This window comes from Saccostrea echinata, unplaced genomic scaffold, assembly GCF_033153115.1.
Source record: "Saccostrea echinata isolate AGI-Se365-2 ecotype Australia unplaced genomic scaffold, CSIRO_AGI_Sech_v1 ptg000014l, whole genome shotgun sequence".
NCBI lineage: Eukaryota > Metazoa > Mollusca > Bivalvia > Ostreida > Ostreidae > Saccostrea > Saccostrea echinata.
In genome coordinates, this window is record NW_026889763.1 from 2,350,990 (window position 1) to 2,375,407 (window position 24,418).

General features: G+C 32.6%; 4 protein-coding genes across 4 annotated transcripts; all 4 read left to right on the forward strand.

The window, feature by feature from the left end:
- Nucleotides 1-1,404: 1,404 nt before the first annotated feature.
- On the forward strand, nucleotides 1,405-5,783 carry LOC133187113 (uncharacterized). Its single transcript, XM_061322471.1, has 11 exons — nucleotides 1,405-1,559; nucleotides 1,860-2,038; nucleotides 2,302-2,409; nucleotides 2,544-2,690; nucleotides 2,827-3,072; nucleotides 3,476-3,563; nucleotides 4,091-4,486; nucleotides 4,715-4,884; nucleotides 5,096-5,167; nucleotides 5,346-5,521; nucleotides 5,640-5,783. Exons 2-10 carry the CDS (start codon nucleotides 1,955-1,957, stop codon nucleotides 5,517-5,519), a joined length of 1,485 nt encoding a protein of 494 aa, XP_061178455.1. The 5' UTR covers nucleotides 1,405-1,559; nucleotides 1,860-1,954; the 3' UTR covers nucleotides 5,520-5,521; nucleotides 5,640-5,783.
- Nucleotides 5,549-8,769, forward strand: LOC133186985 (uncharacterized). The gene is made up of 11 exons (XM_061322363.1): nucleotides 5,549-5,585; nucleotides 5,780-6,487; nucleotides 6,578-6,643; nucleotides 6,783-6,905; nucleotides 7,001-7,131; nucleotides 7,241-7,372; nucleotides 7,473-7,538; nucleotides 7,813-7,901; nucleotides 8,062-8,182; nucleotides 8,354-8,456; nucleotides 8,702-8,769. The coding sequence occupies exons 1-11, from the start codon at nucleotides 5,549-5,551 to the stop codon at nucleotides 8,767-8,769; spliced, it is 1,644 nt and encodes a 547-aa protein (XP_061178347.1).
- A 160-nt stretch (nucleotides 8,770-8,929) lies between these two features.
- LOC133187114 (uncharacterized) lies at nucleotides 8,930-14,112 on the forward strand. The gene is made up of 15 exons (XM_061322472.1): nucleotides 8,930-9,034; nucleotides 9,115-9,196; nucleotides 9,313-9,402; nucleotides 9,496-9,626; nucleotides 9,896-10,030; nucleotides 10,167-10,232; nucleotides 10,319-10,407; nucleotides 10,526-10,649; nucleotides 10,884-10,992; nucleotides 11,112-11,167; nucleotides 11,434-11,553; nucleotides 11,687-11,734; nucleotides 13,603-13,647; nucleotides 13,815-13,856; nucleotides 14,079-14,112. Exons 1-13 carry the CDS (start codon nucleotides 8,987-8,989, stop codon nucleotides 13,639-13,641), a joined length of 1,137 nt encoding a protein of 378 aa, XP_061178456.1. The 5' UTR covers nucleotides 8,930-8,986; the 3' UTR covers nucleotides 13,642-13,647; nucleotides 13,815-13,856; nucleotides 14,079-14,112.
- Nucleotides 14,113-14,235: 123 nt separating this feature from the next.
- Nucleotides 14,236-15,930, forward strand: LOC133187115 (uncharacterized). The gene is made up of 6 exons (XM_061322473.1): nucleotides 14,236-14,266; nucleotides 14,359-14,414; nucleotides 14,550-14,658; nucleotides 14,845-14,906; nucleotides 15,066-15,143; nucleotides 15,287-15,930. The coding sequence occupies exons 2-6, from the start codon at nucleotides 14,359-14,361 to the stop codon at nucleotides 15,426-15,428; spliced, it is 447 nt and encodes a 148-aa protein (XP_061178457.1). The 5' UTR covers nucleotides 14,236-14,266; the 3' UTR covers nucleotides 15,429-15,930.
- Nucleotides 15,931-24,418: the final 8,488 nt, after the last annotated feature.

A 24,418-nucleotide genomic window follows, 5' to 3' on the forward strand; every position in this document is an offset into this window, starting at 1 on the left:
AGTCACTACACTACATAACCCAGTCATTGTACTGCATGACCCAGTCATTGTACAACATAACCCAGTCACTGCACTACATAACCCAGTCAATGTACTTCATAACCCAGTCACTTCAGTACATATCCCAGTCATTGTACTACATAACCCAGTCACTGTTCACTATAACCTAGTCACTAAAGAACATAACCCAGTAACTGTACTACATAATATAGTCAATGTACAACATAATCCAGTGACTGCACTACATGACCCAGTCATTGTGAAACATAACCCAGTCACTACGCTACATAACCCAGTCACTACACTACATAACCTAGTCACTGTACAACATAACCCAGTCACTACACTACATAACCCAGTCACTGTACAACATAACCCAGTCACTGTACCATGTAAACCCAGTCACTACACTTCATATCCCAGTCAGTACACTACATAGCCCAGTCACTGTACAGCATAACCCAGTCACTACACTTCATATCCCAGTCAATGTACTACATAACCCAGTCACTACAGTACATATCCCAGTCATTGCACCGCAAAACCCAGTCACTGTTCACCATAATCCAGTCACTATAGAACATAACCAAGTAACTGTACTACATAATATAGTCAATGTACAACATAATCCAGTGACTGCACTACATGACCCAGTCATTGTGAAACATAACCCAGTCACTACACTACATAACCCAGTTTCTACACTACATAACCCAGTCACTGTACAACATAACCCAGTCACTACACTACATAACCCAGTCACTACACTACAAAACCCAGTCACTGTACTACATAACCCAGTCACTGCACTACATAACCCAGTCACTACACTACATAACCCAGTCACTGTACAACATAACCCAGTCACTACACTACATAACCCAATCACTACACTACATAACCCAGTCACTATACTACATAATCCAGTCACTGTACAACATTACCCAGTCACTGCACCACATAACCCAGTCAACCCAGTCACTTCACTACATAACCCAGTCACTACACAACATAACCCAGTCATTGTACAACATAACCCAGTCACTACACTACATAACCCAGTCACTGTACTACATAATCCAGTCACTGTACAACATAATCCAGTCACTGTACAACATAACCCAGTCACTGCACCACATAACCCAGTCAATACAGTCACTACACTACATAACCCAGTCACTGCACTACATAACCCAGTCACTGTACAGCATAACCCAGTCACTACACTTCATATCCCAGTCATCGTACTACATAACCCAGATTTTATACAAAAATATTTCATTCATTTCACCTCATAACTGGGTCACTTAACAATAACCTTGTAACTTAACTGTGATGCATGCCTAATGTATTCACTTTTTATTCTAATTCTAATTTATTCACTGGCAGTGATAGCTCCACATACCCATGGGAGTATCTTTTTGATGAAAAGTTTTCCTCTCATTGTGGATATGTAACATCATCTTTGAAGTTAACTGAATTGTTAGAAGAGTATGAGTGCGCAACATCATCTAGATTTCGGTGTTTGAAAAGTGGAAAGCAGTTTGGAAAATTATTTGGTAAGTCCGAAATGAAGAAGGCCATATATACCAGGTAGTTCATATACATGTATTTAATGTTTCCATAAATTTAAAGTTCTCTTATTCATTTAATTAATTATGTATAACAATCCTTCTGTTTAACCACTTCAATTTTCTTTTATTACAAGATGTTACTGAAATATCTAGCTTATATTAATATTTGAAACAACCTAAGAATGTATTCAATTCTGTATTTTTTATTTTTATTTTTTAATCAGTGATTTAGTTCAGTTATGAGAGAAAACAACAATAGTTTTAAAAAATTGAATCTGTATATAGAAATATCAAGGGTAAGTGATCCACAAGTAAGACTTTGGGATACCCAAAGCAATGCCGACCCCTACATTAGGTATGATGGAATTCCTTTTATCATCATGGGCAAGAAAGTGCTTGAATGTCATCAGGGATTTGACGGAGACAGCAAAAGTAATCAAAGAAAAATAATGAGATCACCTGAAGTAAGTGATATTATGAATCTTTTTAAGAATTATACTGAATTAAATTGTGTTTAAGCAATTGTCTGATTTTTAAAAATATAAACATAGCTCACCATTTTTAATCAAATTAAAATTCCTATATTGTATTTATTTAAAAATGTCAACTTTTCATTTACTACAGAATTTTTGGGCCAGATTTGGAAAGATTTTGATATGATACCATGGTATACAATAATGTAAATATTAATGAAAACCTACATATTTACTCTATCTTGTCTTTTTAGTCTGACCATACCTTCAGACGTAAGCGCCGATTAGTACAGAACACCAAAAAGAAAGGATGCCCTGTAAAGATAAAAATCCGCCACGTAGTGAAGTTTTTGAATTACAAGGTAATATTGCAATATAAATGGTTGCAAAATTACATACATGCATGTACATGTGTTTTGTATGAGACTTGGGTTTAGTAATTAATTGAGGGTTTAGTAATTAACTGATGCACATTTTTTTTAAAATTATGCAATAGGTGAAAGACCAACATAAACCAAGTAGGAAGTTTGTACCAAGTGTTAAGAAGGATTTAAATGACTGTACAGGTGAATTAGAATTTCAACATCGGTTCTATGTCTCGTTTCCACCAGCAGAGGATCATAGGAATCACTTGAAAGGAGCGGTAAATGGATTTTAAATATTGTATTAATTTAGTATTTTTTTAAATTGAAGATTTTGTTATAACATTTAATATTTGAAATTCAAATTCACTAAAAATGCTTTAAAATATACTTTAATACAATGTCCTAACAATACAGGCATCCAGCATTTTGCAGCCAATGGACAAGAGAATTTCCAATTATATTAAGAAAGTTGTGAATGAACATGGTGTCACAAGCACACTCAAAATGAAACTGCTTATTGAAGTCTTCTTGAAGCAGTCCATCTTCCAAAATTCTCCACTGCCACCTAAACACAACAAGAGATTTTGGCCTTCATTGAAAGACATTTATAATCACATGGCAACACAGTTTCTCAAACTAAGAGATAGCAGTTTTGATCAGGTATGGGGAAAAAAAAAATAACATGCTCATTAAGAATTCAAGTGCTGAGTTATTTATGAAAGAATGTGTCAAGGATATAGGATTAATCCAACAGTCCATTCCATTCTACATGTATATCCACAACTAGTCAACCACATGTAAGACATTAACAGGTTGTATGCAAAGTCAAATGTCTTTCCACAAACATTACTGAAATGTATATAATGAGGGCATTTTACTCACATTAAGGAAATATATTTCTTATTTTGTCTTTAAATGCAATAAGACATAATTTCTATCCAAAAATACTGATCAACCTATAAAATTTTCAAGCAAAAAAGAAGTGTGATTGTATTTTTATTAATAAGTCTGCAGATATATTTAAAAGTAAAAGAAATAAAATATTTTTAATTCATTTCATTAGAAAGAGGTTCAAGGAATGATTGAGGATCAGAGGTCACTCCATAAAGACGACAATTACTATTTAAGAATTAAGACTGATCAAGTACAAGGTAATCCAGCAAAATTGCAGTAATTTTTCTACATGATCATTCTATGAAATCATTAGGACGTACTGTGCAATAATACCAATATTCTGAAGTATTGTTGTTCGTTTACAAATAAATATTTTATTGCAATACATTATACCGCCTACCGGTAATTGCTCTGAGGAATTAGATTTAAAATATAATGTAGTTAATGTCAGAAACATTTGCGATAGTACCAGACAGTTAGTAGGTCTAGATGGAGTGAAATTTTGTTTATTGACTCTTTCTCATTTCTGTATTTTCAAGTTAGCTTTAGTCAACTATTTTTGTTATTTATATAATCATTTATGTACATTCTGCATATAAATGGAAGTTATGAGATAAAAAATGACCATTTTAATTTAGATTTGAAATATTGCAATACACAATGCACTACATTTAAAAAGTATTGCAGTATATCACAATACAAAATTGCCAGCCAATACACAGGCCTAGAAATCATACAATATTAAAATGAATTTTCATTCCATGTTGTTTATGTATGATTTTAGAACATCCTGTTAGTGGTGATCCTGATGAAAGGTTATTTGTTGATGAAGATTTATTCATTGGAAATTATGGAAAGAGTGCTGATGGAGTCAACAAATTCCTCTACGTCCATCAGACTGCTTGGCAAAGACAACTGCTAAGTAGATATGGAAACGAGATTTGTCTTCTGGATGCAACATATAGAACAACCAGATACACCTTGCCTCTTTATTTCCTATGTGTGCCAACAAATGTTAACTACATGACTGTTGCCACATTCATAGTTGAAACAGAGGACAGTATATCCATCCAGGAAGCCCTATCTATCATAAAATCATGGAACCCAAACTGGAAGCCAGCATATTTTATGTGTGACTATGCAGATGAAGAAATATCTTCTATTGAATCTGTTTTTCCAGGTATTTTAATGAATATTCTTGTACATGCTATTTTAAGTTGTTTTGTTGTTTCTAATTATGCTCTGAGCAGATTGTTCTCTTTTTTAATGCTTCATATTCAATGAATTGAAAGATCAAGACATTTATTTAGGTCCTTGTCTGAACTACCAATGACATAATCATTACATGTACATGTAGGTGGTATGTTTTCACAAACACATCAAACATCTTTATTTCACTTTTTTAAAGAGTCCTTTGTCTACCTCTGTGATTTCCATCGAGAGCAGGCATGGGAAAGATGGCTTAAAGCCACTCACAATGGTGTTGGAGATAACAAAGATGAAATTTTATCTTTGTTACGCTCTATAGCAAGATCAAAAACCATTGAAGAGTTTGAAATGTCAAGTAACAGATTAAAGGTATTTTTCATTATTTTCATGTACAGTAAAACTTCTTACTCTTAAACATTTACAAGATTCTTGCCTATTACTAGTATTTGCATTGTTAATGAAACTGTCATAATAAAATTTCACTTGGTGCTGATTTACTATTTATAATTACTATTTATAATTGCTTTTTTTCTATGTAGTTAAACCCGTAATTAATCTCTTTTTATATCTCCTTCTTCAGAAAAGTCACTTTTGGACAGAAAATAACAGATTCAGAAAATGGTTTGAAGGCAGATGGTTAAATAAATATAAGGTAAGATAATTGTGTGTGTACATTGTATACATACATATGTAGCATATGTCCACAAAAAATTGGGAACACATTTGAGATAGATTTCTTTTCTAATCATACTGCATTATACATTTATGTCATTTGAAACTTGCTTTAAATAAATTCATTTGCTGAGTACATGTAATTTTCTTAATTGTAGAGATGGGTGCAAGCTTTCCGACAGAAAAGATATAACACCTCTGTCAATACCAACAATGGCGCTGAGAGACAGAACAAGACCCTTAAATATGAATTTCTTGAGGCAAAGAAAGCAAAGTCACTGTGTCATCTTCTTACAATTCTGTGGAATGATTTTCTTCAAGACATTTACTAAAGGTAATAAAATGAAGGTACATTACATTAATGCTGCATTGTGTTGCAATACATTATTTATATACAGGTATGTCACTAATTATCCAAAAAGAAAATCATTTACCGTATTTTGGAATTTCAGATATGTGAAACTGAATTTGCTATCCGCAGAGGAATCAATGCAGTACAATCCTGATATTCCCATTTTTTTAATTAATCGTCCAAGAAATGTTGTAAAGCACTGCTTTAAAAGATGGGAAGAAGCAGGAAACATTTAATTAGATGAAATAGATCCCATAGGAGAAGACCAGTTTCTGGTAGAGAGTCAGGTTCCTGAGAGCTCACAAGTTTATTGTGTCCGTTTTTCAGCACCTGACTTTCCAGTACCATCCTGTGACTGTGAGGACTGGACCAAACATCATTTGCCTTGTAAACACTTTTTTGCAGTCATTAGAAATGTTTCTGGTTGGCATTGGGAGAAACTACCCGTAGAGTACAGGAACAATCCCTTCCTGACATTAGATGAGAGCGTTCTTTGCGAGTTCAGTTCAACATCTAATGACACTCATACCGATTGCAAAGAAGAACAAGAGTCAAGAAGAGAGACCAATACAGACAGCAACATACAAGAAATTCTTTTATCATCAAAATCTAGAATTTCTAAAATTAGATCCAGCATCAACAGCTACTGTCAGATGATTAGGGACTATTCTTACTCTTGTAAAGACGAAGAAATTTTGCAAACCCTCAATTCCAAATTGCAGGATACATTAGATAGTTTTACAACTAGTCTCAGTGAAACTAACATACTCCTTGTAGATCATCCAAAGAAACAAATGACCCACATCGCAACAACACCACCAAAACGAGTAAATAGGCTTTCCCTTTCAAAGAGAAGAAACAAAGGAGTTGGGAGACATGGTTCATCTGCTGAGAGTATGCGAAAGCATACATCCAAGGGTGTACATGACCTATTAACACATGTTAATGGTTAGTTAAATGATTACCTTCTTTTTGGACAAATCCATGTAAGAATATATTGTAGGAAAAAAATAATTAATGGTTATTTTCTTATTGAAGAGAGCAATGTGGTGGCAGAGATCATTACCATTGAAGATCATCAACATCCACATTTAGAAACAAATGGTAAAATTTTCAACTTGAATAAACTTTTAAAGGTCCAATATAAAATAAGTTAAAGCTCTGTTCAGGAAAAGGGTTAAATATGTGTCTGGCTAACCAATGTTATATTGTTTTATATATATATATATTTTTTTTACTTTAGGAAGGAAGGGTATATTAAAGAAAACACACGAATGTATAAAACAGGTGAAGAAGGTACATTTTCCAGATACTGGTACCATGCCTCAAACAGTTACAAAATATCAAGAAATGGATTATAAGGAAGGTAGGTGCTTTTAATCAGTCCTAAAAATTAAGTAATGCTGAAAATATATATATCATTTCATTAGGAGGCTGTTTTCTAAAAACTTATCTTTACAGCTTTCGAGGAAGTGAACAAAATTTGGAGTATGGAAAAAAGCACAGGGTTTTTTATTGGAAGAGTAAGCAATTTCAACATCACAGATGAGGACATAAGGTCCCTAAATGGTACAAACTGGGTGACTGATCAGGTAATCACATCTTAGCTTTATAAATTATTTAATAGTTAACACTTTCCTTCATTTTTTTCTAATATACATTCAGTTTTAACATGTACATTAATTTCTAACATTTTTGCAGGTTATTGATGCATATTTAGCTGCCATTGTTCAAAAAGAAATTGAGAAAGGCAACAAGGTTGCTCTATATCCATCACAAACTATGACTCAGATAATGGAAGGAACTTTTTCAGTCAGAAAGAGTCGCAGGAAGGTATACTAGTAATAGTTACTCAGAAATCAAGTTTAATGAAAGATGGTTTAAATAATGTCTCTTTATGCTATATACATGTACTGACTATTTTGTTTTTCAGTTGAAGTTATATGAGTGCTCTGCAATAATTGGAGCTATCTATAAAAATCGTCATTGGACTCTTGTGGTAAATACACAATTTTTAGTTTTAATGAGGTTGGTACATAAAAAATATTAATCACATGGAAGCTAGTAAGATTACTGAAAATGGAAAGACACATGTATTCACAGCTCATGCATATTAGGTAATAAGTATTACATGTTCACTCTGTCTGCAGCAATCATTAATTGATTCTGCTGATCAGAATAAAAGGATCTGCATTGTTGAAATTCAGTCTATTTTAATGGATCAAAATTTACACATTAAAAATAAGGGAGACAAAACCTCATTTTTTTTTCAGATTGTTGATCCTTTGAAGGGTGTCATACATTACTTTAATCCCCTGAAAGAGACCCGAATACAACTTGAAGAAATAAAGAGAAACTGGTGGTAATTAATTAAGATGTTGTCAATGAAACAACTCTATGGCTCTATATCTAAAATTCAATCCCTCTTTTAATTAACACAGTAAAGCATTACAAGGATTGTGGTTAGTTTTGCATTCTGTTATTTATAGATTGATTAAATTATTTATAATTTCCATTTTAAGTTTGTTCACCGGTGAGAGGATGCTTACATACAATGAAGTGGAGACAAGGAATTGGGCTGTTCTCACAAGAGAACACTCTAAACAGAGAGACAGTTTCAATTGTGGCGTGTATTGTTTGATAGTGAGTAATGTAATTCTTATCATTAGTACAGTTCTTCAAATATTTTTCATCTCATCATATAGTAAATTATGGAATATATTATAATTGTGTGTAATAATGTGCAATTTATGCTAAGTATTACACACAACAAAATTATCACATTTAAAGTAATTTCTTTCTAAAATTCTTTAGTTTGCTGAACAGTATTTCAACCAGCAACCCATTGACAATGCTTCAAATGCAGACCTAAAGAGAGCAAGGGAAAAAATAGCAAGTTCTCTAATGATGTACAATGGTAAACAAAAAGCACTAAACAGTACTAACAAAAATATATTTGTGAACCATTCTTAGACTATAACTTTGATGAGCATTGGTAAGCAAAAATATCTTACATTTTAATAATTGGACATATATATGTCTGTTGACTTCTGTACTTTACTTTCCTAATGTAAATTTTTATAATTTCGATGAGAAATTAAAATGACCAATTCATTTTTGTGCTAGCATATATCTTAATCATTTTTTTTTTAACTCATGCAGTTTACAGCACAGACCGCTGTCCTTGTTGTGGATTTCTGACATATGCAGAAGAAACAGTAAGCTATTAAGTCTAACCAAAAAACAATATCAATGGAAAAAAAAAAGTTTTATCTTCCATTATAAAGAAAGAGGACAAAAGAAATAAGAAAGAAAAAAGTTTCATTACAATACTTTTTAAATTGATTTTAAACAAAAAAATTAAAAAAAAAAATAATATTGCAGATTACATGTGAATTGTGCTTAAGAAAATTTCACAGGACTGAAGCTTGTGTAGGGTCTGGATGCATGTCATTGGAATCAATCACTTGCAGAATGTGTTCCATGAAATTCACGGTATGTGTCTAAACATTCATTTTACCTTTGCAAATCCTCATATTTACTGAAATTCATGTTTAATATTTCATAAAAATTAGGGGAGAATACCCAAGAGGAAATCGGACGATGGAGAAATTGGAAATGATAAAAATCTGAAGAAAAGGAAAGCAATGGAAAATGGTTTGGGAATTTTAGGTTATATCTGCATATCATATTGAAACTGAGTTTTCACTTTCAAATCATTGTATTACTAGAAGTATATTATACAGTACTTAAAATGTTCTATTGAATTTCAGCAGATTCTGATGTGCTGTTCACAAAGAATGGATCAGATCAAAACTTGGAAGTATCGGGAAAGAATACAAAATTCCTCGTGAATAATAATGGTTGGTACAGTAGTAATTGTTTGAAATTTTTACACATGAAATGTATTTGTCATTGTTAATTTTATAATTATATTGTCTAATCGTATTCTCCAGGCTATGATTTGGTAGAGAATTTATGGTCATTAGAAAAGGATTTCAATTTTCCAGTGGCTAATGTATTTGGTAAAGTAATCATGGACACAGACATTCGTTCATTAAAAAGCAATGAATGTCTCACTGACAGGGTATGTATAATAAAGATTAATGAAAAAAGAACTCAATTGAATGCCAGCTCCAATAAATTATATAGCCATATTCATAAAGTATCATCTAAACAATGAGTGAATTCAAGTTCATATGTCTTGACCTCTTCACACAAAACAGGGCCTTGCAAAGAAAATCAGGGCAAAGCTAACCCATATAAGCATGACGGCCCATAGCAATATTCTTTAATTCATTTGTTGTTCCCCAATTTTTGTTTTTTGAAATAATGCCTACATCTATTTCATACCAGGTCATTGACTGTTATTTGTTATTGCTGGTCACACAACAAAGTGAATTAGGAAGAAATGTTGTACATTATGACCAAACCAAAATGACAGGGATCATAAATTCAGATTTCCTATTACCAGATGTATCCCAAAACTCTGTAAGTGAAAAGACTATATTGATAAATTATATCAAATACAGTTAATTTACGAACACATGATTATATGTCTTAACAAAATAAGACAAAGGTCACTATTTTGATACCAGTCTGCATAAAAATGTGTTCACATTTACAGGGTATAGATTTAGAGGCTGATGTTATTGTGGGAGTGTATCACAGGTCATATCATTGGACTTTAGTGGTGAGATTTTATGTTCACTCTGTTTTGTAAAAAGGAGTTTGTAAACCACACTATTATTACATATGTACCATCTTTCTTTCTTTTAGATTGTTGAAGTAAGAGAAGGCAAGATTTTTTTCTACAATCCATGTGGAGAGAAGAGCTATGAGATGAAAAAAATTGAAAGGAGTTGGAGGTATATCCACTAAAAATAAGCTTATGTTGACCTTGAGTTGTGACCAATATATGATATATCTGGTAGTGCTTTCAAGTTTTCTCACAAGTCATTAATATATTTTTCTTAATTGTTAAAGAAAATATGACCATGAATATCGGCACAAGTACCAAATAAGCAACAAGTCACCAGATTGGAAGATATGTTCAAGTCCACATGCTCTTCAGAGGGATTCATTCAACTGTGGAATATATTGCCTTGTGGTATTGTCATTGTTTTTTCTATATCAATAGATACCATCTGAATAATTTAACTAGCTTCATATTTGTCCATAAAATAGGACATCACGTTTTCCACAAAAAATTCCCATGATGCCAATACTTCATTATATCATTTATATATCTTTCCATTATGGTTGATACTAGCTGTTCTGGGTATTTGTTCATATTTTTTTCTATGATAGTAGATCATGTTTACTTTTTGAAATTTTATTTTAGTTTGCAGAGAAGCATTTAAATGGACACTTACATGATCTACAAAGTATAACTAAAAAAGATCTGCAAATCATGAGGAGAAAAGTAGCTTTAGAGTTGATGCTTTATAAAGGTAGGTATTTTTTATTCATTTTTAGACTTCCAGTTATAATAAAAGAAAAGAAATCAGGACAGGCCTAGTTTAACAGAAATTTGAATATTGCAGAACTGTACCTTCTTTTTTCATTGTAGTCTATTTGACGGGATGCTGCCCAAAATGTGCTAAAAAAATTGAAAATGAGGAAAAGGTAGGTCTTAGAACCATAGCACACCATGCATATTAATGTTTTCCTACAAAATGAGAAAGGATGTTTACCAACAACTCAACTCAAATTAATGTTTGACATTAACACGTATAACCCAGATTTGTCTTGTTTAATTCTAAATAATTCAACCACACTAAATGCTCTGACAGCAAAATATATCTAGATTGTTTCTTGATCATTTCATTGTTTTTCAATCTTGTTTACTAACTCTGAAAGAATTGTTTATCTCTTTTTTAAATCTACCATAGATTGAATGCAGCATGTGCAAAAGAACCTACCATTTTAAGCCTTTCTGCATTGAAGAAGACATTATAGATCTTGAAGATTTGACAGACTTTAAATGCAGAATGTGCAGAATAAATTTCTGGGTAAAAAAATTGAATCAATTCAGAAGACATACTTTCAATTTGTTCTCCAGCTTGAAATACTCCTCATCCTCTCTCTCTCTCTCTCTCTCTCTCTCTCATTTGGTCTCTAATTCTGTATCAATTTGTGTTGAAGGGAAAGTATGAAGCTGACTTGAAATCAGTTAACAAAGAAATTGCCAAGGTAAAACAGCTTTAAACAAGTTCAATTTTATATACAAAATAACAATAATAAGGGATTTAAATTTATTCAAAAATCACTATTACTTTCAGTGTTTCATAAATATGCATGCTTGCTCAACTCTACAAAATTTCATTATGACACTAAATGATGCATAATTAATAATGTAAATATTTTTGTTTTTCAAGGATTCCTTCACCCCTTCATATGACTTAAGAAAACATCCAATAAAGGTATTTTTGAAGTTTTGGTTTTCATAAATCTTGAATCTTTGTTTGCAAAAACGTATGCACATACAAACAAGTATGTTATAATCAGATACACAACATACTGATATGTTCACTTGTTTTTCAGATGAAAATGACCATAACTTTGTTTTCTCTTTATGCTGATATTCAAGAGGAAAATATGTCTTTTGAATATATGAATAGTTATTAAACTTTATTTCAGAAGAAAAAAAGAAGTTCTTTTTTGTATCCTGATATTAGGGGAAGGTAGAGATTCCCTTTAAAAGAGCATGATGTTGCATTTTTTCCTGCATAGTTTTCTGTTGTTGTTGATATATGATTATGAATCTCATAGTTCTAAATGACATATTTTAACCACCAAAACAAACAATGAAATTTGTTAGGAGTAATGACTAATTAATGTGTTTTGTACTGTCAGTGATTTATGAGAGAGACACAAATTGTATATGAGATACATAAATACATTAGTTTTCTTTGCTGTAAATCTGCATGACTGTTCAGAATCATAAGGATATCTGGGAAAAAGTATGCATGTGTACCCTGAACAATTTATTTGTTTCTTGAGTGAATTTTTTTCAGTTTTTCTTGATTGATGTCATTAAAGTGATGTCACATGACTTGGGAATAAAAATGTTTCACAAGTAAAGTCAACCAAAAGAAGTTAAAGTTTACATATTGTACAACATTTCTCAGATTTTTTTATCATAAGCATTCAATAGATTAGCTGTATATTTTATATTACAAGTTAATGTCATGATGATTTATACATTTAGTTTAGAAAATTATGACCTGCATGAACAATCTTCAAACAATAGGCCCATGGGTCACAAGACTCACCTGGGTCACAAAGTTGAATCTATACTACGAGGTTGCTGTGAACACCTATTGTGGCCCCAACCTACCACTGGTGGTCATGGTTTGAACAAACTTAAATCTACACTATGTAATGAAGCTTTCATAAATGTAAATTTCATCTTTTCAGACTCAGTGGTTGTTCAATGAATATTTTTGTAAGATGTCCATTTTTCACTAATTCTTTATTATCTCCCCTTGAAAAAAGACATGGCACATGGTCCTTTATTTGAACAAAAATGAACTGTGTTCATCCTTGTGTGCTTTATGTCAAATTTAGCTGAGATTGGCCCAGTTGTTTTTGCGAAGTGGATATGTGAAAAATTTACAACAAGACAGACAATGGACAAATATTGATTTGAAAAAGGTCACTTGAGCTTTTTGGGTCAGGTGACCTAAAAATCAAGTAAAGAATTTGTTAAAATGAACATTATGAACCTGCTAATCTATTATTTACATCCAACAGTATTAGCCTTCTAATCTTTAGTACACCCTTTCAGCAAGTTTACTAAAACTTGCGTTGAATTATGCATTACATTGTTGTTATTTAACTCCATTTTAAATGATTTACTTGTTTTACTTGTGGTTTTCATTAAAGCATCTTAATATGTCTTTATCAACCTAGCATGATTATTATTTTAGAACAATATGATCAGCTAGTAATGGAATTATAGGAAGGATAATAAAACCAATCAATTCATGAATATTTACAATTCTGTTGTAAATTTCCCGATGAAAAGTATGGAAATGATTTTTAATTTTTTTCTTTAGATATCTACCTGTCAAAGAAAAGTATTTAAGTACGGATGATTGCAAGTAAGTGTAAATATATTCAATCATTTTTTGTAAAATTACGTTTAAAGGACAACAATCTTTCTTATCAAATGATAATTATTAAACTCTATCTATGGGGTATGGAAAATTGTGAATTTTTGCTACTTGGAATTAATAATCTAAACTTATATCATTTTATGCTAATGTAGACTTACTTGTGAGACAAAGAACCAGATACAGAGTGAAAATATGTGAGTGCATGTAGCTGAGATGTATACTATTTATTTAAGCTGTTGATATTTCAAATACAGAAATGCTAAGCTTTGGCAAAACAACTTATAGATGGTTTGCAGATAAATGAAAAGAACATTTGCTCAAAAAAACTTACTTGCAATATATATTGAGATTATTAAAGACTTCATTTGCATGGTAAAAGAATTACTGTTAACAAACTTGATGTAATAAATATGCAGGGAAAAAGAGGACACTGAAAATGAGGAAGAGGAGGTACAAGAGGCTGGTGTCATGACACACTCTTCTGGTGGGTAGTTCATATGTACTTTACTATGTTCAGACAAACATATCGTTATGTTATTTGCTGAAAATTTTAATAAAAAGCTCTTTATTTTCAGTAATAGATACAGATTATATTAACAGTCATGTGAGTATAAGAAAGTTTGATACATTATTCATGTTTAATCACCATAATTAAATAGTTTCCTACAATTCATATTATTGATATTCTTTTTGCAGATGAACAGTGTAGTAGGTGCTCTGACAAGAATAATGAACTGCAAAATTAGTGAATGGTAATTTGTTTTGTTGATGTTTCCATACAAATATGATATTAATTTGATGAAATTTTATACATTTTTATATCATAAGAAGTACTTAGATAAAGCCTTAGGTACATATACAACTCCCTTTCCACTTAAATATTTCAGTGATGAAGCTGATCATGTCCGCCATCATATGTTTGTAAAGAGTCCGGCAGATATGTATGGGAAATACATTAAACAGTACTTCTTTGGAAGAAAATTTTTAAGTTCTCTGGTAAGAATTAGAAGAAGAATTATATCTGAATTAATACATGTATGTACTTGCATTTTAAATGTTATCATATCCAAAATTACAATGAAATAATTATGAAAGCTTTTGATTGTAACTTAAGATATGTGCAGTTCAAAAATATATTTCATTTACATCTCAATGGGCATTATGATGACTTTCTTTTTACAGGAAATGGAACATCTACAAACAGTTCTCCAAAATGAAATGTTCTGCAGCAAACCTTTGCATGGGTATGAATTTACAGATATTTATTTTCTTTTGAAGCCATGAATGCATTAGAAATTAGAACTGTATTCAATTGGTAATTCTTTGTCATTTATGATCTTATTTCCAGTTCTTTTCAGTTACATTTTTACCATGTTTACATAAAATTATAAATCTATTTCCAGATCAATTTTCACTCGATACAGAACCTTCCAAAATCTTAAAAATGAAGAATTGGAAAGTATCTTAATAAATAGTCCACTGTATGTATGCTTAATATTTTTATTTTTTTAAGCACATCAAATACATGTTTGAAAAGCAGTTTATCAATTTATGAATGTACTTCCTCTACTAGTGAGAATAGCTGTAAACATGTATTATTTTAAAAAAGTTTTTCTTTTTTCAGAATGGCAGTTCACTATTTCTCACTCATTTTACTAAAGGAAGCAATCGTATATCTTATTTGCACAAAAACAGGATTGCCATATGAAGAGGCTGATACAAGATGTTCATCAACAGAGTGTTCAGTAAAGGATCTCCATCTATAAGTGACTGTAAAATATATTAAATCAGAGTTTTATGTGTACTTTCTAAAAATTAATTATGCCATACAATAAAACAATAATTTATTCTTTGTAAGTTAGTATGGTGATAAATGTTGCAGCTCGTACAGAAAAAATACATAACCCGCATAAGTGGGTTACCGGTATGTTTATTTTAACTGCAATAGCTGCAACGTTAATTCCTGTACTTATAACTAAGAAAGACATTTTATTGTTTATCTTATGTTTGGGATATGTTGTACAGTGACTGGGTTATTTTGTTCTGTGACTGTGATATGATGAACAGTGACTGGGTTATGTTGTGCATTGACTGGGTTATGGTGTACAGTGACTAGGTTATGTAGTGCAGCGACTGAATTATGATGAACAGTGACTGGGTTATGTTCTACAGTGGTTATGGTGTACAGTGACTGGGTTATGTTGTACAGTGACTGGGTTATGTTGTACAGTGACAAGGTTATGTTGTGTAGTGACTGAGGTATGTAGTGTAGTGACTAGGTTATGTAGTGTAGTGACTGGGTTATGTAGTGTAGTGACTGGGTTATGTTGTACAGTGACTGGGTTATGTAGTGTAGTGACTGGGGTATGTTGTGTAGTGACTGGGTTATGTAGTGTAGTGACTGGGTTGTGTTGTGCAGTGACTGGGTTATGTTGTGTAGTGACTGGGTTATGTAGTGTAGTGACTGAGGTTGTGTTGTGCAGTGACTGGGTTATGGTGAACAGTGACTGATTTATGGTGAACAGTGACTGGGTTGCACTGTGCAGTGATTGGGTTATGTAGTGTAGTGACTAAGTTATGTTGTGTAGGGACTGGGTTATGTAGTGTAGTGACTGGGTTATATTGTGCAGTGACTGGGTTATGTTGTACAGTGACTAGGTTATGTTGTACAGTGACTGGATTATGTTGTACAGTGAATGGATTATGATGAACAGTGACTGGGTTATGTTGTACAGTGACTGGGTTATGTTGTGCAGTGACTGGGTTATGTTTTACATTGACTGGGTTATGTAGTGAAGTGACTGGGTTATGTTGTGCAGTGACTGGGTTATGTTGTGCAGTGACTGGGTTATGTTGTACAGTGACTGGGTTATGTTGTACAGTGACTAGGTTATGTTGTGTAGTGACTGGGGTATGTAGTGTAGTGACTAGGTTATGTTGTGTAGTGACTGGGTTATGTAGTGTAGTGACTGGGTTATGTTGTACAGTGACTGCGTTATGTTGTGTAGTGACTGGGGTATGTTGTATAGTGACTGGGTTATGTAGTGTAGTGACTGGGTTGTGTTGTGCAGTGACTGGGTTATGTTGTGTGGTGACTGGGTTATGTTGTACAGTGACTGGATTATGTTGTACAGTGACTGGGTTATGGTGAACAGTGACTGATTTATGGTGAACAGTGACTGGGTTATGTAGTGTAGTGACTAAGTTATGTTTTGTAGGGACTGGGTTATGTAGTGTAGTGACTGGGTTATGTTGTGCAGTGACTGGGTTATGTTGTACAGTTACTAGGTTATGTTGTACAGTGACTGGATTATGTTGTACAGTGGCTGGATTATGATGAACAGTGACTGGGTTATGTTGTACAGTGACTGGGTTATGTTGTGCAGTGACTGGGTTATGTTTTACATTGACTGGGTTATGTTGTACAATGACTGGGTTATGTAGTGAAGTGACTGGGTTATGTTGTGTAGTGACTGGGTTATGTAGTGTAGTGACTGGGTTATGTTGTACAGTGACTGGGTTATGTTGTGTAGTGACTGGGGTATGTTGTATAGTGACTGGGTTATGTAGTGTAATGACTGGGTTGTGTTGTGCAGTGACTGGGTTATGTTGTGTGGTGACTGTGTTATGTTGTGTAGTGACTGGGTTATGTTGTACAGTGACTGGATTATGTTGTACAGTGACTGGGTTATGGTGAACAGTGACTGATTTATGGTGAACAGTGACTGGGTTGCACTGTGCAGTGACTGGGTTATGTAGTGTAGTGACTAAGTTATGTTTTGTAGGGACTGGGTTATGTAGTGTAGTGACTGGGTTATGTTGTGCAGTGACTGGGTTATGTTGTACAGTTACTAGGTTATGTTGTACAGTGACTGGATTATGTTGTACAATGGCTGGATTATGATGAACAGTGACTGGGTTATGTTGTACAGTGACTGGGTTATGTTGTGCAGTGACTGGGTTATGTTTTACATTGACTGGGTTATGTTGTACAATGACTGGGTTATGTAGTGAAGTGACTGGGTTATGTTGTGCAGTGACTGGGTTATGTTGTACAGTGACTGGGTTATGTTGTACAGTGACTAGGTTATGTTGTGTAGTGACTGGGGTATGTTGTGTAGTGACTGGGGTATGTAGTGTAGTGACTGGGTTATGTAGTGCAGTGACTGGGTTATGTTGTGTAGTGACTGGGTTATGGTGTACAGTAACTGGGTTTTGTAGTGCAGTGACTGGGTTATGTTTAATTTCTGGGTTTTTTAGTGACTGGATTTTGTTGCTCAGTGACTCGGTTTATGTAGTGTAGTGGTTTGGTTATGTAGTACAGTGACTTGGTTATGATATACAGTAACTAGGATATTTACTGTATTTATTGGGTAACATTATACAATGACTTGGCAATGTTATGTAGTGATATAGTGACTGGGTTATAATATTCATAGAATGCTTGTCTTGTTTATGTTATGAAGTGACATATGTTATGTTCCAGGGCTATGATTTAGTAATGTCATGACTGCATTATGTTGTCTCATGCCTAGGATATTTTGCATCTTGACTGAGTTATGTAAGTTATGTTGCAGTGACTTGGTTATGCTTTGTAACTGAGTTATGTTTATACATAAATTGATAATTATGTGCTGTGTTATTCAGTACAGTTATTGATTTATAGTTTGATTTTTATTTTTTCTGGGTTATAATTCTGGGCAATAATTTGTTACCTTATGACATAATAAGATGGGCAAATATTGGTTTAAGTCAGTAAATAATTCTAAAAATGGAATATAAAATAGCAGCAACTCATTTCATTAAGTTCTTTTTTTGTGTTAAGTACATAATAATTTGTAATGTGCATTTCTTTCTTTTTCTTTTTTTCCTGTCAATTATAAAATATAAATGGCTGTCTTGAATACTTAGAGTACAAGTTTGTCAGTCGGATTGATTGTACCACCTGTTTTTTACATTATATAATAGTATGCTGCTATTATTATACAGTTATTGACTGGGTATGGGGCAACATATGATTTGTTGGACTTGAAAGTGAAAATGCTGCCTGAGGCCGCAGGCAACATATTTCATCTTCAGGTCCAACAGATCATACTTTGCCCGAATCCCAGTCTATATCTGTTTTGTTATACCCTTCACTTCAGATAAAATAATTAAAATGAAAACATCTGAACAGATTTAATCAATATACAATCAATTACTTTCTTTGGAAAATTTTGGCTTGATCAATAAAAATAAAAAAAAAAATGGAGCAAATGAACAAATTAATAATAAAATTATTACAAAACAAAAATTATTTATAACAAAACATACTCTTTCATATAGCAAACGACAACTCTTGCAGCTCTAAACTTCGGCTATTTCTGTGCCCCGATATTGAACGACAATTAATTACTTGTGACGTTGCGGTCTAAAAATTCTTATGTTGAACTGGCAGGCCGGTCAACAATGAAATTGTTAGACAGATGCAATAAACATTTCTTTAGTTGGACTTTTTATTAGTAATAAATATAGAGAAAGATATTTATAGGGACAACAATATAATATAACATAATATAATATAATATAATTGTCATTATATTATATATATATATATATATCTGGTCTTGTATTTTCTTTCCATTTTGTTTGACCCAATATATTTAGAAGATTGTGGAAATGTTAAATATATCAATTACTATGGCAAGTCGGTATAGAATGATTCTGAAAATGAATGCATGCATGCGTAAATTATCAGTAACTAATTATCAATTTTGAATAAAGTACAATTACTTGCATTAATGTACATTTCTTTCTCTATATTACTTTTAAGTGTGTAATGAATGAGTGTCTTGAATACTTATGAGTACAAGTTTACTTGCTAGTCAGATCTACTATGCACAGACCTAATGTTCCTTGGTATCCCTTGTATTCAAGCCACGTTTTTACTCTGTACTTAAGCATTTGAATGATTATTTTTTAAAAGTTCTAGTCTCATAACTGCAACGATGTGTGGAAACAAATTGATTGAGGTGTGTTAGGGTTTAAATTGAAAATTAGTATTTAAGTTACTGCCTTCTCTGGAAGTGTGACTTGTATTTCCATAATTACATTCCTGTAATTTGCTTATAAAATGTGTATATGGATGGGGATGTTAAGTCATGAATAAATAATATGCATATAATATATACAACATATACTCGTTTTACTTTTTTGTGGAAAGAAATCAATTGCACAAATCATCAGATCAGACATTAATTACTTTTGTGATAATTTTCAAATACTATCTAACTGCTCAAAGTTCCAATAGGAATCCAATTAAATTACCTAACAATACGGTGGTTGGATAAAATTGCATTACTTTGTACACCGATTGTATGAACCATGCAACTGAAAATGCAGAAACGTCAAGTCTATAATAACAAAAAGATCACACTACTCAAAACGCCAGATTAATCAAGAGACTCAAGACATCGGCTTACGTGTATAACATATTAACATGATTAGTAATCAGAATTTAGAATATTCGCATAGATTGTTGAAATATTTCAATGCGTGCAAACTGTTTGTTATTTACATAAATACATCGGGTTCAGGTACTGAATTGTAGGCATTAAAGTCGCGTCGGAATTTATTTTTCCGGATGCACTGACTGGGTTATGTTATAGACTCTACCCTATTGTTTCAAGAGTACTGTGCAACAATATATTCGAGAAGTGGTGTAAATCAGATGTGGATACTTAAATATTCCAAGGAACTTTTGGAAAATTTGAAGAATTTACCAAAATCAACAGCTTAAAAACTTACAACTTTTCAACTTTATACACAACCATTTCCCACGATAAATTAAAGTCCAGGGTTTTTGATATCATTGACAGCTGCTTTTTCAATAAAAATGGAACTCGTAAATTTACTTACCTTGTCATTGGTCATTTGCAAAATTATTTTGTTAAAAACATTCTGATTATACACACAAGTACTCTGAAGTTGACATTAAAAAGATGCTTGAGTTTCTGATTGACAATATCTATGTGGTTTTTGGAGACCAGGTCTTCCAACAATGTATTAGAATTTCCATGGGTACCAATTGCGCCCCGTTATTAGCAGACCTTTTTTTGTATTCATATGAAGCAGAATTTGTCCAAAATCTTGTACGTGAAAAGAAGAAAACACTTGCTGTGGCCTTCAACTCGACATTTAGATATATCGACGACGTATTGTCAATTAACAATGGTTATTTCCATTCTTATGTCGATACGATATATCCCGGTGAGCTTGAGAAAAAAGATACCACAGAGTCCGACACATCTGTTTCATATTTGGATATTTTACTTGAAAAAGACGTAAATGGTAATTTAACAACCAAACTTTATGATAGACCTGATGACTTTAACTTTTCAATCGTCAAATTCCCTTACTAATGCAGCAATATACCTTCATCTCCTGCATACGGGGTTTATATCTCTTAGTTGATTCGATACGCAAGAGCATGCTCTTCGTATGTACAATTTCTAAAACGAGGTAAATTACAAGTTGATGAAACAAGAATTTCAGCAGTCTTGTTTAAAGTCATAATTTCGTAAGTTCTATGGTCGGTACAATGACCTTGTCAGCAAATACAATTTATCATTGAGTCAAATGCTGAATGACGTTTTTCATACTAATTGTTAGGCCATTATTTACACACTGAATTGTCGACGGATTTTTCTGTTATTTCCCGATCATGACAAGGAGCACACGGCGGGTATGACCGGTCGGCAGGGGGGATGCTCACTCCTCCATGGCACCTGATCCCACCTCTGATGTTTTGGAGGTCCTTGTTTGCCTTGCTCCTATTTTGTATTGTTTTATGGACTTTTGAGCTGGAATACCCCTCGTTTTCTCCAAATATTTCATTTATACATATTTTTTCAAAGTGCGTTAAGTGTCTCAATGGTAAAAAATGTTGATGTATACTCTTAACGCACTTTGAAATCATTTTTCCAAGTGTGTTGATTTTGTCCCAAATTTAACTCACTTTGAATTTTTTTTTCAAAGTGAGTTGCCACAGTGCATTTAAGAAAAGTGCTTTTTCATAACTGCAGAAAGCAGAAGTCTTGATCCCCATACCTAGTTAAATATTGAATTTAAACATACTTTTGTTTCTTTAGTTTAACTGGTTAGAGGAGTTTATGCGATGGTAATGTGTCCGTCGTCCGACTGTGTTGCAGACTGCATTTTTTCAAAATGATATTACTCCTACTTCTTTCTCCGATTTTTTAAAAAAATAAAGTATACGTAGATGCCATCACTATGCATTATTCTGTGAAGCTGTGTTTAATTTCATTAACGACACTGTCATGGTATTTAAAGATATAATTCGTGACTTCCTTTCAAATTGCTACTCCTTTAAGATACAAACAGATAACAGTCTGTGATATAATTTCAAATATTACTTGTCATTTAGTTTTCATTTGATTTTGATAAACAAGGTAGACATCACCATGAAAAATTCTAAATGTGAGTTATGTATACTCACATACATTCGCTTCACTTAAAAAAGCGTTTTTTTAAAATTAAATTCATTCACCCTCCAATAAGTCATTACGATCAGTTGTTAATTTCTGACCAATACCTTAAAGTTTTTAGTTACTTGACTTTGAAAGTTTTAGGTAAATGACATCAATATTTGACCTTTATTGTTATGTAAACAATATGCATATTAAACAATATAAATTTAAAAAAAAAATAAAATCATTAAATCCGTAATCACTTTGTGCATGTGGTGCATGTAGCCTTATAAATTTCTTTCCTATAGTACATGAAAGTTCAAAAAAGAAAATTTGCATTTTTTTTAATTGGTAATTTTCGGAGCGATAATTCAATAAAACGCATTTTACGAACTTGAAGATTGTGAAAGAAAAAGAACTTTTAAAAAATAAAATAAAATTCAAATCATACATCAGTGAAATTCCATTTTCAGAACACTGACTTCTGTGACAAAGTATAAGAAAGAATGTCAGACAAAAACAAATGGAACCAGTGTTATAGATGTGAGTACAATAAAAACAGTGCAGTGAAAAAGTGGTAATTCTTATAAATGTGAGTACAATAAAAACAGTGCAGTGAAGAAGTGGTAATTCTTATAGATGTGAGTACAATAAAAACAGTGCAGTGAAAAAGTGGTAATTCTTATAGATGTGAGTACAATAAAACAGTGCAGTGAAAAAGTGGTAATTCTTATAGATGTGAGTACAATAAAACAGTGCAGTGAAGAAGTGGTAATTCTTATAGATGTGAGTACAATAAAACAGTGCAGTGAAAAAGTGGTAATTCTTATAGATGTGAGTACAATAAAACAGTGCAGTGAAGAAGTGGTAATTCTTATAGGTGTGAGTACAATAAAAACAGTGCAGTAAAAAAGTGGTAATTCTTATAGATGTGAGTACAATAAAAACAGTGCAGTGAAAAAGCGGTAATTCTTACAGATGTGAGTACAATAAAAACAGTGCAGTGAATAAGTGGTATTTTTTTAAATTGCAGAACATTTACCTGATGTAGATGACTAAATTACTTAATATTGAGTAGTTGTATGTTTACATGTAGGTGTATATGACTAACGATTAAAAAACCCTGAGTAAAACATCGATGAACTATTCTACTAATAACACTCTACTAAGATGACATCTTTATATGTTTTAGACTGTCAAACTCGTGGTGGCCATTATCTGTGTGGCAGTGGGAATATCGGTGGTGGTGGCACTGGTTGTAAAATATGGTAATCCTACAGTAAGTCAGACAGGTAAGGAGAGAGAGAGAGAGAGAGAGAGAGAGAGAGAGAGAGAGAGAGAGAGATGAACTTGAATAATTTTGTTTTCTTTAAGATAATTTTTCATCTAACCTCATTGGTGTATATTAATTTTTCAGGTGCCTTTGGTAAGTAATCAATCTTAATTACTAGCACATCTTTTTATTAAAAAAAATTCATTTCCATTAATAGAAAATATCAATTTCGACCACCACCTTTATACTGCGACCAATTTTTAAAAATAACCAAGCAATGTGCAACAATAACTGTTTAAAGTTTTCTTATCTTAACCTTAGTTTTATGCAGTATATAATTAGACTCTCAACTTTATTTATGTTTTGTATAGAATGTGAGCAGAAACCAAAGTCTGAAAAGCTGAAATTCAATTCCACCATAGTAATCACTTGTGTCTATCCAAGTTTCATACCTGTTGACAACTCAACGGTGATTTTGGAATTCGTACCGGAAATAAGCCAAAATCAAACAGAAGACGTCCTTGAAATAGACAGTACGCTTGAACCGAAGACATTCCGCGTGGGACGATGGAACATTAAAATTCACGATTCTTCGGTTGAATTTTATGGAGACACCATTATATGTGGCGGGAACGGATTTTACAGATTTACTTTGTTGAGTTCTGCTTCGACACAAAATTTATCCAGTAAAGTGGACATCAAATTTGAAAGTAAGGTTTCTTAAAGAAAAAAATATTTATAATTGCTTTGTAAAATAAATTAAGAATTAAGCAACACATACACACGCACACCCTCAAACACCCACACACACAATATTGTGCAAATAACATTGACTCAAATACTACCAGGTCTTATAGTTGACGAAACATGTAGCATGTATTATCTCATACACACATTCAGGTATCTCGGTCTAATCACTGCCTTAACACCAAAGTAAATGTAAGTAATAGTGAGATCATATTAAGTAAAATTTAAGCGATTAAAAAGGGGTGAAGGGAGCGAAGCAACCAAGCCC

Bases quoted from the DNA above. Each gene is read 5' to 3' on its own strand.
- LOC133187113 (XM_061322471.1), top strand. From the start codon at position 1,955: ATGGGCAAGAAAGTGCTTGAATGTCATCAGGGATTTGACGGAGACAGC. The intron at 2,410-2,543 runs GTAATATTGCAA...ATTATGCAATAG, and splicing joins TGAAGTTTTTGAATTACAAG to GTGAAAGACCAACATAAACC. The intron at 4,487-4,714 runs GTATTTTAATGA...ACTTTTTTAAAG, and splicing joins TATTGAATCTGTTTTTCCAG to AGTCCTTTGTCTACCTCTGT.
- LOC133187115 (XM_061322473.1), top strand. From the start codon at position 14,359: ATGAACAGTGTAGTAGGTGCTCTGACAAGAATAATGAACTGCAAAATT. The intron at 14,659-14,844 runs GTAAGAATTAGA...TTCTTTTTACAG, and splicing joins GAAAATTTTTAAGTTCTCTG to GAAATGGAACATCTACAAAC. The intron at 15,144-15,286 runs GTATGTATGCTT...TTCTTTTTTCAG, and splicing joins ATCTTAATAAATAGTCCACT to AATGGCAGTTCACTATTTCT.
- LOC133186985 (XM_061322363.1), top strand. From the start codon at position 5,549: ATGCTGCATTGTGTTGCAATACATTATTTATATACAG. The intron at 6,906-7,000 runs GTAGGTGCTTTT...TTATCTTTACAG, and splicing joins AGAAATGGATTATAAGGAAG to CTTTCGAGGAAGTGAACAAA. The intron at 7,902-8,061 runs GTAATTAATTAA...TTCCATTTTAAG, and splicing joins GAAATAAAGAGAAACTGGTG to TTTGTTCACCGGTGAGAGGA.
- LOC133187114 (XM_061322472.1), top strand. From the start codon at position 8,987: ATGTCATTGGAATCAATCACTTGCAGAATGTGTTCCATGAAATTCACG. The intron at 9,403-9,495 runs GTTGGTACAGTA...CGTATTCTCCAG, and splicing joins ATTCCTCGTGAATAATAATG to GCTATGATTTGGTAGAGAAT. The intron at 10,233-10,318 runs GTGAGATTTTAT...TCTTTCTTTTAG, and splicing joins CATATCATTGGACTTTAGTG to ATTGTTGAAGTAAGAGAAGG.